This window comes from Haliaeetus albicilla, chromosome 27 (genome assembly GCF_947461875.1).
Source record: "Haliaeetus albicilla chromosome 27, bHalAlb1.1, whole genome shotgun sequence".
Taxonomy (NCBI): domain Eukaryota; kingdom Metazoa; phylum Chordata; class Aves; order Accipitriformes; family Accipitridae; genus Haliaeetus; species Haliaeetus albicilla.
Genome location: NC_091509.1, coordinates 16,975,431 through 16,990,083, shown reverse-complemented (window position 1 = coordinate 16,990,083; position 14,653 = coordinate 16,975,431). Strand labels below are relative to the sequence as shown.

At 47.1% G+C, this 14,653-nt stretch overlaps 1 protein-coding gene and 1 long non-coding RNA gene across 3 annotated transcripts in view; one reads left to right on the top strand and one right to left on the bottom strand.

The window, feature by feature from the left end:
- The first annotated feature begins 241 nt into the window (after positions 1 to 241).
- Positions 242 to 7,797, top strand: LOC138682377 (uncharacterized). 2 transcript variants are annotated; one of them, XR_011322474.1, is made up of 3 exons: positions 242 to 5,122; positions 5,406 to 5,597; positions 6,767 to 7,797. It is a non-coding gene; the product is annotated as an uncharacterized lncRNA (long non-coding RNA). The 2 variants fall into 2 exon arrangements; XR_011322473.1 differs by having other exon boundaries at positions 242 to 5,597; positions 6,767 to 6,939; positions 7,136 to 7,797.
- An 877-nt stretch (positions 7,798 to 8,674) lies between these two features.
- The window catches only part of ADAMTS2 (ADAM metallopeptidase with thrombospondin type 1 motif 2), a 190,430-nt gene continuing 184,451 nt past the window's right edge, over positions 8,675 to 14,653 (bottom strand). The window contains exon 22 of the mRNA XM_069772878.1: positions 8,675 to 13,929. Within this exon, the coding sequence (XP_069628979.1) occupies positions 13,466 to 13,929 (464 nt within the window). The 3' untranslated portion in view covers positions 8,675 to 13,465. The remainder of the gene's footprint in view (positions 13,930 to 14,653) is intronic.

Genomic DNA, 14,653 nt, shown 5'->3' with positions numbered 1-14,653 from the left:
GGTTTTGGATTGCTTCCACCCCTTCTCTGCCTTATTTCGCGAGCAAACCCATGCCACTTCGCCAGGTCTGCCCAAGAGAGCGAGAGATGCTTGCGGCATCGGTGTCACTGTCCCCCTCCCTCCCCGCTCCCAGTTGTGCCCCAGCAGCCGCAGGGGCCCGGCTGCTTGAGCCATGCACCCGCTGCAGAGGTGCAGCCGCAGCACCGGCAGCCTCGTCCCTCCTCTGCCCCCCCCCAGAAGAGGTGCAGCATCGGCCCTCTTTGTCTTCCACCGAGCTGGCGCCCACCGAGCGAGCCCACACAAGTGCATTATGGCAAATCGCTTCGGCAGGAGGACCGGCAGCATCCGACCTTGCAGGTCTCTGGGCAGCGGGGATTAGTCTTTGTTTTCTGGCTTATTAACATGCTGCAAACTGATTGCAATTCTGCTCTAACTCCAGTAGCCCTCTCATGGCCTCTGTTGCGGCATCGCGTTGGGTGGGGAGGTGACTAGTTATTTTGCAGCTGAATCTTCCTTCTGCTTTTATTTCCAAATACTGCCCTCAGAGGGAGCCTCGATAGCTGCTATTCCTTACTGGGGAACAGCACAACATCCCTGTGTGACCACGGCCAGAGAGCGTGAGTGCATTTCTGAACCTTGCTGCTCCCCACACCACCTGTCCTGAGCTGCTGGGAGGGATGGAGAGAAAAGCAGAAATCCTAGATTAAAAAAATCACTGCTTTAGTTTTAATGCAAATACCCTCAGTGTTACCAGCATTCAGGCTGGAATTGGCTTAGACTGCTGATTTGGCTGCCCAAGCCCACACTCATCACACAGGTTCTTTCCTTATCTCCAGTGGAAAGAAAGAAGCAGCTCATAAAACTTGTGCATCCCTTCAGGATACAGTTCAAAGCAGAGATTATTTGCTTTCTGGAAATAGCCATTGCTTAGCATTTAAATATCAAAGGTGTGCAAGCTTAAGCCGTTTGTCTGGACTTCTGATGCCAAACAGCTGAAGTTTGCTGAAACGACCCTCAACCTTCATGCATTAAATTTGCTAACAGCAATGATCAGCTGGGGCCGTGCTGTAGTAACAACTTAGAGCTTAGATTTCTCCTTCTTGCTTGCAGGCACCATAATTACCATCAAAAGGGGGAAAAACCAAACCAAAACAAAACAGACTCTAGCTACTCTAGGCAGCTGTAGTATAAAGCTTGGGAAAGCCATTTTATGAGGAAAATCACTGATCTGGAAAAAAAATTCCACATGTGCAGATGTGCATGGATACTTTATCTTTATAAAACTCTTCAAGATCATTCTCCTCTCCTGGAAAGTCCCTCCTCCCAGCTGGAGCCATCTTCTCAAAGGCCACATGGTTTGGTGGAGCAAGTTGGGAGGGTGCAAGGGTCCGGGCTGGCCATGGCCACCCCACCCGGGAGAGCAGCTGAATTAGGCTCAGGGTTGGGTTATCGGGTGTCTAACAGGGTCAGGGTCCCTCCTAAAGCTTTTCCATATTGTTGACCCTCTGCGTGGTTTTGGTGGTGTGCGGTGGGACGTGGCAGCCTCCCCGGGGAGGATGGGACTGGGGACACCTCACACTCCTCACGGAGAAGCTGCCTAAGAGCCTCTAAACTGATCAAGGTCCTCCCAAAAAGTGGTTTGGTAAGGTGTTTCTTTATGAAGCTACGCTAAAAATATGAGTTTGCAATAAAAATCCCATCTATCTATCGAAATTACTTTCTTCCAGACGTCTGGTGTTACTGTAGGAAAATCACTTTTATTCAAATCACTGTTACTGGAATTACTCAGATAACCACAGTATAAATGATTTGTTATCTATCATCTCTTTTACATTCTTGATATGAAGATTAAAATATAAATTTAAAAATACCAGATACAGCTTAAAAAGTAGCTATCATTAACCAAATATAATTTACAGCAATACCTCTTTTTTTTTTACTTCAACCACAGCCGTTTGGTTTTCTCTTTCATTGAGTGGTTGCCAAAAAATGTTAATTAAAAAAAAAAGATGCACCTTTGAACGCTTGTTTGTCTCTTCACAAAACTGCTGTAGGTGTCTTCCAAGCACTTCTGAAGAGGCTTTGGTTAAACCATCCCGGTCGCCTGTACTTACGCTCTCCTGAGAGAGTGCAGTGAATCAGCATTCCTGAGTGCATGAAAACCGTGACCAAATGGGATTAATAGCAAAAGAGAACAGCAACAGCAGCGGTGCCCAAGCTGCCAAGGAAAACACAAGTTATTAGTTCTGCAAGGCTTAGTTGAATGTCTGAGATCTAAATGTTGTAGACTTTTTTTTTTTGGTTGGTTTTCTGTTTGTTAGCTTTTTTTTTTTTTTTTGAATGCTTCCAGTTTTGGGGGAAAGCCTTGTGTTCAAACAGTTTCGCAGCATTGCACAAGGGTAACAGGCAGCTCTCCTTTGGGCATTTTTGAAGCTTGTTGATGTTCGGCTAAACAAACCAATTAATCTTTGGGAGCCCTAAATGGATACCAAAGTCAATTCCCATTTTGGGTACTCTCAGGAAAAATACTCTTAATGCCAAATGGGGGCTCTGGGACGGCGCCGGCGCTGCTGGCTGAAGCCAACGTCCACCTGATGGGGCATCAGTGCTGCCAAAGCTGCTTCATAAATAACTTTTGCTTTGGAATATTGCAAGGAATATTTATTTGGGGGGGGGGGGCGGGGAAATCACCTTATGCTTTCCAAAGTAATGAATCTGTACAGCGGTTGCTGGGGGAGCTGGGCAGCTGTGATGAGCGGAGTGGCTGGATGCAGGTCAGAGCGGGTGGCACCAATGCGACAGCTCAATGATGCCACATCGCTGCTCTGCTCGCGCCTGCGGTGACACAGCTGAGCCCTGGGCACTGGGACGCAGGCGTCACTGCCCTGGGCTGTGGTAGCAAAAGCCCAGTTTAAAAGAAATCCCAGTTTTTGAGTTCACCCAGTGAGAGGCTGTAATCGGTAAAACTGTAAATTCACTGTGGTTTTTTTACTTTTTTTCTTCTTTTTATTAAGCAGTTTTTATGCTGCTTGGCATCTCTCTGCCTCCGCTCATCTCTGACCTCTCCTCCTCCTGGAGCAGCCACAGCACCTGAAGGCACAGGCATCGCAAAGGGACGCCCATCAGCCCGTGCACACAGTCCTACCACGCTCCTGCCTGCAGAAATGAGGGGTTTTTTGGGAAACTGGCAAATATTGCGACTGGTGCATGGCTGGGCAATGCTGTCACCCCGCTCCTGTGCTGCGAGCCGGCATCTAAAAACATGTTGGAGAGTGTCAGGAAGGGAGCGGCGTTAATGCCGGGCTTTGCTGTAGCGTTGGCTCTTGCCGGGGATGGGGTATGGGGTTAGTGCAATGCTGAGCACCTCCACACCTCGTTGCAGCGAGCTGCTTCTCTCTTGCACGTTTGTTCATTAAAAATTCAGGAAAGGGAAACAGTTTGACCCGATTTGTGCCAGATTCCAGATGATTTGTGTTCCCTAATTGTATTCCCCAGCCCGTTAACCTACCGTGCGTTACAGCAAGCGGTCGCAATGGTACGCAGTGAAGATACTCCCGTGAAACATTAATGAGCTGTTTTCCTATTAACTAAGACAGAGCTGCGTTAGAAATGTCACACCCACAGCTGTTGCCTTGACTGCAGCTCACACAGTAACTGGTGGCGGCTACTTGTACAAACACTGTAATTGATGCACACGAATTTTCTGGAAATTACCATGTATTTCTTGGTCTTTCGCAAGCAAGGAACCAGTTGCTGCGAGGGCTGGGTTCCTGCAGCCCATAGCCATTTCGCACAAGGCTTGTTTGCAGGAGCTCAGCTCTCCATCCAGCTGGGAACAGGGGTGGACGAGTCCTTTCAGGAGGCTTTGAAAAGGCTCGGAGTGATTTAGGCACTCGGTTTCCTTGGGATTTCAATTAAGCTCAGAAAATGACTCCAGGGAGCCTTTGCTGGGACTTTCTAGGCCATGCTGGTGTCACGGGTTTGTCAGCCCAGCTCCCACTGGTGCTGGCAGAGAGGTCGGTGCCGGTGCAGACTTTTTTTAAAGAACTTTGATGTCTCAGAAAGTGCAAACCATGGTGGCTGCTCGCTGGTGACTGCCCCTGGGAATCCAGCCCAGGATATTTATTTGCAATGACATAAATAACTTTTTATTTATATTATTACCGGTCTGCGTAAGGTTACGTTGTGTCTTTGTATGCAGGCATTTTTCCATACATCATTTTAGATTATAGAAATGCACATCCAGACTCCGACAAAACACCTGAGCGCCCCGAAGCGCCTGAACACCGATGCAGTTTTGCCTCTTTCGGACGCACCCCACGAAGAGGCTGGGAAGTGGAGCGCTGTCGATGGTGGCAGGGCTCGCTGAGGACACCGCGCCGCCAGCGCTCGACAGCCTTCTCCTACCCGCGGTCCCATGAAAACCCCCGTGCCACACCAGCCTGCGGTGCCTGAAGCCGAAACCCATCAGGGTGGCCCCCGGGGACGCCGGCGGTGGCCAGAAAACCTGAGAAATCTGTACCAAGGGGAGCAGCGAGCCGCGCAAATGCCATCATGTATTACAAGCAACAAGCCTTTTCCTGCCCGTCGAGCCTTGCAGAAGAATTGCACTTCACCGGCATAGCTCCTTCCCAAACCCCTTCTGGCAGCGCTGGTGGGCAAAAGGGGTGTAAACGTGCCGTGCTACGGATCCACCTCTCCTTGTGCTGAAAATAAACCCAGACAGACCGAGGGTAACGAGCTGTGCAGGAGAGCGGGTGGCTGCTCAGCTCCCAGGAAAGCCGCGTTTGCTTCTCTTTGGTCTGAAGACCTCAACTGCACGGAAGACCAGCTTTCATTTTTCAGGCCCTGGGATCTCCATCCTTTAAATATCAATTTTATTTCAGAAGCTGTCCCGTCAGTCCCACAGACTCTTCCCCCCCAGGTCACAAAGGACTCAAACAATCTGAGTAAACCTGCCATAAATGACTTCTGTTGCACAAGAGATTCTTCAATCAGAAACAGCAAGAACATCCCAGTCACCTGCAAACAGAAAACGGACCCCATTTTGCTCAATAAATGATTTGTTACAAACTGCCCAGTATTTGGCTGCTAATCCAAGCTGCGGGCTCACCTGAGACAGGTTTGTCTTCCCACAGCTGTTGCATTTCTTTAATGAAACAGCTTTGCCTGATTAAAAAATTTGCAAGACCAGTTAATGATAACCATCAGTGGAAAACCCTGCAAATGTTACTATCCTCTAAACTTTCTGTTATCAGCTGGAGCTGGGCTGTGTTTACATGCCCTAAGAAACAGCACTCCTAGAAAATAACTTAATTCGTGAACCATTTCTGTGGTTTGGGTGGTGGGGCTGATCACGGCTCTATTTCGCCACTGCTGCTGCTCTCTGTGTTTCTCTCCTGCAGGCTTCGTGTTTGTCCTTCAGCCCCCAGCTGCTGGTAAGGCACGGACAGCAGTACAACAGCATCTTCGCATACATCCACGCTGCGGTGGGGACCGAGCCGAGCGGGTTTTACTTTATCTGGTCCTCCCTGCAACCCCGGGATGCAGAGAGCCCTTCGCACCAGATTGAGGGATTTTTTTACCCTGGTATCAAAGTAAGTCCAGCGGCTGTTTCATAATCGTACTTCTTGTACCGTGCCACCATCTAGTGGTAACTCAAGTAGTAATTCTGCATCTGGAGAGGTGAAGCAGCCCGAGCGGGTCCTCCATCGCCAGCCTGCCGGGAACCCAAGTGCTGCTCGGGGTAGCACGGATGCAAAGTGCAATTTCATCGCCTAAGGCTGGTGGGAACACTCTGCTGATGAAGCGTAAAACCCAGCAGATTAACTATGATGAGGTTTCTCCCACATATGTCATCCTGCTCTGCTTCTCGCTGTAATGAGTTTTTAGAAGTGCGCTTGCACTCGATATGGTTCTGTGGCTCCTTCGCTTCGGACCCTGCTCGGTTTTGGAAAGCTGCTGCTGAGGGAGGGATCGTGGAAGGGTGGTGGGGAGGGATGGCGGGTGAGAGAGCACAGGAGAGCGATGCATGCACGCACCCCCCCCAGCAGCTCCAGCAGGGTTTGCAGGTATTCAGTCCCCAGAAGGGCTCTGCACCATTTTTTGACCCCTGGGAGCAAAGCCAAGCGTTGAGCCAGCAGCCCGTGGGTGGGCGGCTGGAAATCACCCCGTACCCCCCATCCCGCTGTGTGAAGGGACACTCAGATTTGCACGGCGCTTTGGAGGAGCTACGTTCTGCCTGGTGTCATTGAGAATAACCTGAATAACCACTTCCCTGGCTTGGAATTGCTCCTTGAACTGCTTTGCCTTTTTTTTTTTTTTTTTTCTTTTTCAGAGAGCGCTCAGCAGAGCCAACCTGCTGCACCACCAAGCTCTAAGTCCTTCTCCCAAGACAGGAATATTTGCCCAGGGAGGCTCTGGTTTACCAGCACAGGCTCCTTGCTCTGCCCATGCTACTTCTCACTGGTGTTAGTGGGATTGCAAGTGGATTTGGGAGGATCTCTGCTGGGAAACTCCATCCCTAGCCCATTCCTCTCGTCTTTGTTGAACCAGCTGCCCTGCGGGCAATCCTGCAGTGCCTGTGACTGCCTGTGCACGAGCAAGAGATCCCCTTGCACATGAGGAAGGAGAGTGTATGCACACACCATTAATTAACTCATGCTGTGTATCAAAAAGCTGATCCCCCTGATAATGCCCAGCACCAGCCCCCTCACAGTCTCAGCAACGCACAGGCCAATTTTATTTCTATTTTATTTCTTCCAAGGCCAGAGCGGTGGTTCCCATGAAGATGGTGGGGGTCTCCTCTCAGCACCTCTTCAGGATGAGGTCCTCAGGCACAGAAGACAGAGGTTGCAAATGCCGAGACCCATTTTGCAGTGCAATGCGTGGTTTTGGCATTTAGCTTATGGCTTGCTGCCAATCTATCACACCTGGTGAGTTTGCTTTTGTGGGGATGCAGGGAGCCAGGCATGGCTTCGTGTTCAGGAACAGGCAAAACACCGGTATTTGGTGTTTGTGGATGCCATGGGAGTAGGATACTGTACGGACATCATCGATGTGAACGAGCTAGAACATTCTCCTTGCAGCTTCTCTCTTCTGGGATAACTTTTCCTTTCCTTCCACTGCCCGAGAGCTGCTGCTTTAATGCACGCACTGCATTGAGGTGGGTAAATGAATCCCGGCCGGTGATGTACTCAGTGCTGTTTAACCTGCCGTGATCCTGCCCTCCCTGCAACACCAGGCTTCCTCGAAGGAATCTGCAATGAGACCCGAGCTCGGCTGCTCGATTTTGGGGGCATGAGCATAACGCCTTCAACTGGAGGAGGCTCCTGGAACAAACACTCATGGGGCTGTTCCCAAAGCACGGCTTCCCAGGCTCATCCAGCCCCACGGCAGGTACCTTCAAATAGGCTTGGAGAAAGAGGTTTTAAGCTTTCATGGGCTTTCTGAAACAGGGACAGTCCCCCAGCAGGGTCCAGGGGACGATCATGGTATTTCTCCTTAGAGATGAGGTAGTTTTTAAAATTCTGCTGCTTCCCTTTGCATTCGGCATCACCCCCGGGCCAAGGAAAGGATATTCAGGAGCTCTGAGACCTGGAGGGGCCAGAGCCGCCCCCGCGGGGCCATGTGTACGTGTGCGTACGTCTGTCTGGGCTCCCGCATGGGCACCGGTTATCGCCCAAGTCTGAAGAATAGATGCAAAGGGGCTAAAAAGCTGATGTAAGCCAGGAGAGGAAGAGATGGCCTCCTGTAATTGTCGTCTTCAGGCATTTCAGAGAGAGAGAGGAAGACTCGCGGGGGGGGGGGGGGGGGGAGGGGTGTTGGATGCGTTTGACCCCACCATGGGTGTTTCTCATGTTGGACGTGAGACCCTGCCCCGTGGCCACTGTAAAAATCTCAAAAGCTTTGGGTTGCGAAAGCAAAAGCCATTTAAATATAACCCTCGTCACAGCTGTAAATTAAATACTATATGAATTGTCACAGTAAATGAAACCCAGGTTTTGGCTGGTCTGCTGTTTTATCAGGGCATTTAAGTAAGTAAATGTCTTTTCCATATTGAAAGTGCTGAGGTAGTTCATTACCTGATTAAAGAACATTGAATGTACTGATGGTGCTAACTGAATAATCAAGGTAAGCAGGGATCTTTCAAATCCTCAAGCAACAAACTTCAATTAGATGGGAGACATTCAATTATGCTTTAAAGGGAACCTGGCTATGAGATGCAGGATCTGGCAGGAAAATGTATGCAAAGAATTTCATGGAAAGGAGCAATTATTTTATCACTAGGACATGCAAAGTGAAATTCGCTCATCAGCCCTGAACAGAAGCCCAAATAACTGAGCCTTTTAAGGAGGTGATGATACATGGACCAGGATGGATTTCAGCTGAATGTAAAGGCTGAGGGCCTCAAGCAGGTTTAAGTGAGTTTGATTAATTTCTGTGCAGTTATCAACTGAGGTTTTGGTCAGTGACTTCATGGTATTTGGCCTTGGATAACGGACGTTGTAACAAGGATGTAGGACTTTGGCAGCAAGTGTCTCCCAATCCCACTTCATTAAGATAAAGTTTTAGAAGTTGAATTGGTTTTGAGTCTGAAGATGCTGGTTCTTCCTCCCCCAGCATCTCTGCATAGCGTTACTTCAGTGAAAAAAGCACAGGGAAAAGTCAAACACTTTGCAAAAGAACACAGACATTTGAATTTAATAAATTATAAAATTAAAGATTCTAATTTGTATATACATTTTTAATATACAAGAAATGGCTATTTATTGCAATTTCTGTTAAGGCATATGTAAGTGAATGGAAGTTGCATATAGATATTCAGATGAACATAGCTAATACTGTGCATTGTAGGTGAGTAAATAAGACATTAAATGCATTACGTAATAAAATAAAACATAAAACCCTTTGAGTACTGGTAAAGCACCATTTCTAGAATTCTCAAAATATCTGAAAGCATTCTATGGAGATGTTGTGAGACTCTAAATACTGAATGGATATATGAATATAAAAAGTGATGCATTCATAATACATTACAGAAATTTTTAAAGGAATGTTGGTGAAAAAAATGGCAGTAGATTGGAGCCAAAGGAACCAGAATTGGTTTGGGATCTTTTTTTTTTTTTTTCATGAGGGGCTGTCACTTGGATTTTAAGTTTAGACCAACAGAAAAATGGCAATTTAGAAAGCTGTGTACTTGCATGGTTAAATCATAAAATGCATTGATTAATGGGAGCACATTGCTTTAGCTCTCAGATCTCTGAGATGGTCTCTGCAGGAATATATTTTCTTATAAATCTGCTTTAGTTTCTGGGGATTAGGTTACATTAAAATACCACTCTGCTCATTACATCTCAAAATGCAATACCTGGGCAACAGCAAAACGGTTACAGAAGACACACTACAGTGATGCTCTTGCCCAATTACAGCATTGTAGAAAAGAGGAAACAGTTGTCAGAAGTCAACGAACCAAAAAATGACCAAAATTTCCACTGCATGACATGGAACAAAGATCAGCTGAGAGCAAAACCCCACCTATTGCCTTGGGCTGCTTTTTTCTTTATCAATAGAGCTCCGCTCTGTGTTTTCCAGTAGAAGTGAGGTACATATTCTTAGGAAACGACCTTAAAGGGAACTGCTGAAAAAAACCACCTTCTGAAAAATTCATGCCAGCTTGAAAAGAAGCCATCTTCCCTGGTCTGAAGAGACTTTTTTTTTTTCTCTCATACAGCAAGACTGTAAAGAGAAGGCAGCTGGTGGCTGTGCTCCATAAGTAGATGGACCAGGCTGCATCCATCAGCGTCCCACTGTCTTGAGCAATCTAGACTGAAGCTGCTCCTTCAAATATCATTTCAGTGTTCCCCAAATAACCGCTAGAGAAATATTCAGTTGAATTAAAGCCAGTGAGAAATAAATCAAATTAAGTCTCCAAAAAGGTGAGACTGAGAAGGGAGCAAGCCCTTCCTAAATGCAGATGCCACCAGGCATTGCATCTGGTCCCTAAGGAACACCAGACCTAGCGTAGCACCACACCAGCCTTCTGGGAGGCTGCTCACGCTCCAAGATGCAGCAGAAGTTTCCACCTTATCTGGAAGAGTGCTTTTGGTTTGTCTGATTGCAAACTGACTCACTCTAGAGAAAGAACAAAGAGGTCAAGTTTCTGAACTTCAAACCAGCCTTCCAAGTTCAGCCAGGGTGTCCATGCTGCGTGTGAGCGAGCGAACCCCCGCGAATTGACCTTGCCCAGCCTACAGCAGTGCTGGCTGCTGGAAGACACAGCTGGAAATGCTCAGCACAGAACTGCCTGGTCCATTTTAAACCACGGGTCACCCCACAGGAACGGGCCTTTCCTCGTGCCGTTTGCAGAAAGGTCACCTGAAGTTGCACCAAATGAATTCCTGCCCCACTTGCTATTGGGACACAACTTAGAAGTCCTTTGGACAGAAGAAGCTATTTGTAGGACAGCCTTTGAGCTGTGGGCACCTCCTCCTGTGGCATTTCTTCACATTATCTGGTTGACTAAGCCTATTCCAGAAGCTAAGGAAGAACAGAAGCTATTAGATGGGTTATCTCAGGCTTCTGGAGGTCAGAGAAATGGGTCTCCACAAAGTCTCAGAGAACAAGGCTGGTACCATCCAGGTAGCAAATTTCTGCCTCCCCACCTGTGTAACTTCAAGCCCCAACCCCTCTCTACCCTTGGGTTTGTGAGGGTTTTTCCTAAGTTTATCGTATGCTTGGATGTGCTTCTAGGCTATGAAAAAGCTGGGGGTTGTGGTTTATTTTTACTGTCCACATAGCTAAAAGCAGGATAGTAACTTGAAGGGGAAAAGATGAGTTCTACACTAACCACATCTGTGTAAAGGAAATGTGGAAGGCAAGAAATACTCACTATGTCTACAGGCTGGGAGCCCAGCTACAGCTTGTCTCTCGCATGGCACAGCAGCTGGAATGATGTTGTTGTAGACACGTCTTCCTTGCTTATAAATAGCATGGTGGTTTTTTTTTTCCTTTCAGTGCCCATTACTACATTGCTCTGTTCTGCACAGATGTGACCTGACCCTACGCTGTTACTAAAACTTGTCCTGTCTGTAGGCAACCACAAATCCCTTGGCACAAGGCTCCTGGGGCCAGTGCCGGGCTTGTCCGTGCATCGTTGCTCTGTAATGGCAGGTAGACCATGGAGCAGGGCTGGGACGAGCGAAGGCTACCACGCAGGCAACTAAAGATAAGCAACCTTCAACTGCAGGAAAGTGCTTAGCGTCTCACGAGTTTAAGTCTGAGGTGAGACTCCTGCCACTGCCCCAGCCAACCACTGCTCAATGCTGCCAAACTGTGGAGCTTTGGCTTTACTTTTCAAAACCAGAACAGATTATTTTGTTGCTTGCGCTGGCTGCTGCTTTCACATCTGCAGCCACGTCTGCTTGGCCCAGATGTTCCCTAGTGCTCTGGACTTTTACCAGGCCCGTTCTGCTCCCTGGGCTTCAGGGTCTTCAGTGTAACTCCCGTCCCTGTACTGAGCTGCTCCTAAACACTCACCCAAGTGTATCACCCCAGTCCTCTGTAAGAAGGGACGCTTGATGCCATCAGCTGAAAACATTCCTCCTGTGCCTTCGCTAGTATCTCCAGGAAGTATTTTTCTTAAACCAGGTCCTGTCCTTCACAGTTTTCTGGACACAGTTCAGGCGAGAACAGTTCAACATCTCGGTGCTGCAAGGACTGCTGTTCCTGCGGGCTCTCGGATCCTTTCCAGGAGGACTGGCTTGTTTGGAAGAGGAGACTGGGCAGCTCATCCAGCCGTGGTGGTCGGGGCAGAAGGCAGGGTTGCAGGAAGCCACATGTTGTTCACCTTGCAGTGCTTCTGAAGCTCTTTGCCAGCAGCTGGGCCACAGAAGAGCTTACACATTGCTGGAAACTCAGCACATTTCCAATAACTATGTGGCTGTATAGACAGGCGTATTACCAGCACTGCTTCAAACTAAGACCAGTTCAGGCTGGACGATGAGGTCTTACTCTCAGACTGGAAAATCTGAGCTAGGAGCCATCAGACCTACCTAGTGGTAAAAGGAGGATTTCAGGGAAGTCCTGGGCTCTGCAGGGGGTTTACCAGCAAAGAGGAAACAAATGGAAGAGTCCAAGCCAGGAGACAGGAGAAAAACTGCTCAGATGCCACCCGCAGCAGGAACCAGTGCACATTCCCCGTCCCTGCGGTGTTAGAGCCAAGCTGGATTCATCTTCTGCTCTCCAACCAGGAATTCAAAATGACCTATGAAAACCATGATGACCCTGAGGGGAAAGGAAGTACTCAAAGGGTTGTCAGGTTACACATCTTAAAGTTTCTAGCAGACCTGGTACTGTGAGTACACGTGTGTGTGTGTATGTACGTGTATATGTAAGGGCACAGCAAACAATTCACTTGTTCACTTCTGCACCAATAAAGCTGTCCTAAGGAAAGGAAGATAATACAAAATTATTTCCTCCAAAATAACCTCAGCCTATGGGAGAAAAAAAAATGTTTTCTTAACAAAGCACCAAAGAAAAGGCAACAAGAATCCAGTCCTCTTTAAGTTAAACAATATGTGGGTAGAAAAAAAATCAGACCAATAAAAAAAGCACCAACCAAAAAAAGATCACTGAGGCTGTTGCATTATAGGAACTTTAAGACTACCAAAACCATGGATAATTGTAAACAGAAAGACTAGGATGTTGTCAGTCCAAGCTGGCCGGATCTACCCTACTAAATGTCTTGCACGTATTCAAAAATTTAGGAGAATCCTTTGAAATCACTTATGGAAATATGTAAGCTACTGTTTGCCAGTTTTTAATTTACACATAAATACATGGCTAGAGAATTTTCTATATATTTTCTTATGCAGTCCCGGTTAAGAAAGCTATGTAAGCACATGCCTAGCTGTAACCACAGGAGCAGCTCTACCAAAGTCAGCTGAGCTTCGCCTGGCATGTCCCTAAGTACCTTCCTGAACCGGGGGCTGAGTTAGTGCCCGGGTTTATGCAATGCACAGAAGCATCACAGGATTCCTGACCACCTGCTTGTCAGTGTTAAAGGGATTTGTTATGTCTCATGACTGTTTTCCTCCATCCCAAGTGTAACTCCCATTACTATTCCCAAGCAGTTTTACACAGGCATAGAAGAGTTAAACGAGCCCATAAACAAGAAACCTGCTAACCTGGCCTAGGTATTACAGTTTGTTTGGATTCCGTGAAATGCTGTAATGATATTGCACTAATACTCTACCATACCCTGTAAACCTAGCCGTCAAAGTGTTCAGATTAGCACTTATGAAACAATCTGTCATTTCCATTTATAGTAGGCTTTAGAATTTGGCATCTCTGCCATAGCACCACTTTGATTTTTCCCCATTTTTAGTCTCTACGATATGGGCAATACTATGGTGTTGGTAACATCTCTATAAGAGAAAAATGTTGTTTGTGCCATATTTCCATTTTAGTTTATTTTCCTAAGAGTCTCTTTTTTCCTTTTCTCAGCAATCAGCTCCTGAATTCTTTGATTCCTTGTCCTTTCATAAGGTATCCTCCTCCGCGTAATGATGTTGTGCTGTGATACTTCATTATCCAGCCCATCGATTTTATAGGGAACATCCACTGCATTGATTTCTGGGTGCTCCTCAGTTGCATTGGAAGGAGGTGCACGTGTTTTGGAAACAAGAGGAGGGCTGGTGGCAGACTGTGTGGTGGACGCTCCTACGGGAGGGCTGAGGGTTGTCAGGAGCTCCTCCTCAATGACATTATTCTTATTTACGTTAGAATCAGTTACATTGTCGTCCTCTGTTATGTTGCTGTACATATTACAGGACTTGCAACACAGCTTATTGTAACCGGGAATCGAGCAGTAACGAGAGAGAACTTCCATGCGACAAAACATTGACTTGTCTCCTTGACAATGATCTTCTGAAAGAGAAAAAGGGAACAGATAAATAAAGAGCATCTTCACATTAATCAGAAAAAGAAACGCAGCTGAAGCTTTGGCAGTGGGCAGAGGGTTTGGTATTTAAAGTGGGATGGAAAACTGGCAAATGAGCCTTCTATAAGCAGAAGCAGGCTTAATATTAAACCTAAAATTCAACTCACTTCAAGGGATGCAAAAGCTGATCTGAACCGTTTGTACCAGCCCCATCCACGCTATAGACCATAACACTCTAATTTTTGGCTTCACATTCTGGAAGTGCTACCCTGAGGACCACGCAGCCACGATGAATTGCATTCCTGCCTTGGCTTAGAGTTCAAACCACGCTGATAGTACTGTGTTGTTGCTAAAGCTACATTAAACCCCCAGAAAGTCATCAAGGTTTATACTGAGAAATCTCTTTCTCCCCTCTTCACTCCTTTTAATGCTTTTCTGCAATCCAACAGTGACTAACCACAGTCAGGAGTAATTTATATTTATCTGGACTGTCTCAAGAAAGTCAACTCTGATTTCGATGTGTACCGTGTAACTCTCAGAATTAATCTGAGTCCACCCGTTGGAATGGTATTTTTGCCAGGTACCTCTAGTCTGAAAACACCAGCACTGCCTGAGCATGTCCCTTGCTTGAGAGAGAAGTGGTGCATTTAGCATAAGGCTTTTCTCCTCCTCCTAGAAGGGAGCTGATATTTTCAGAACGACAAACTCCAG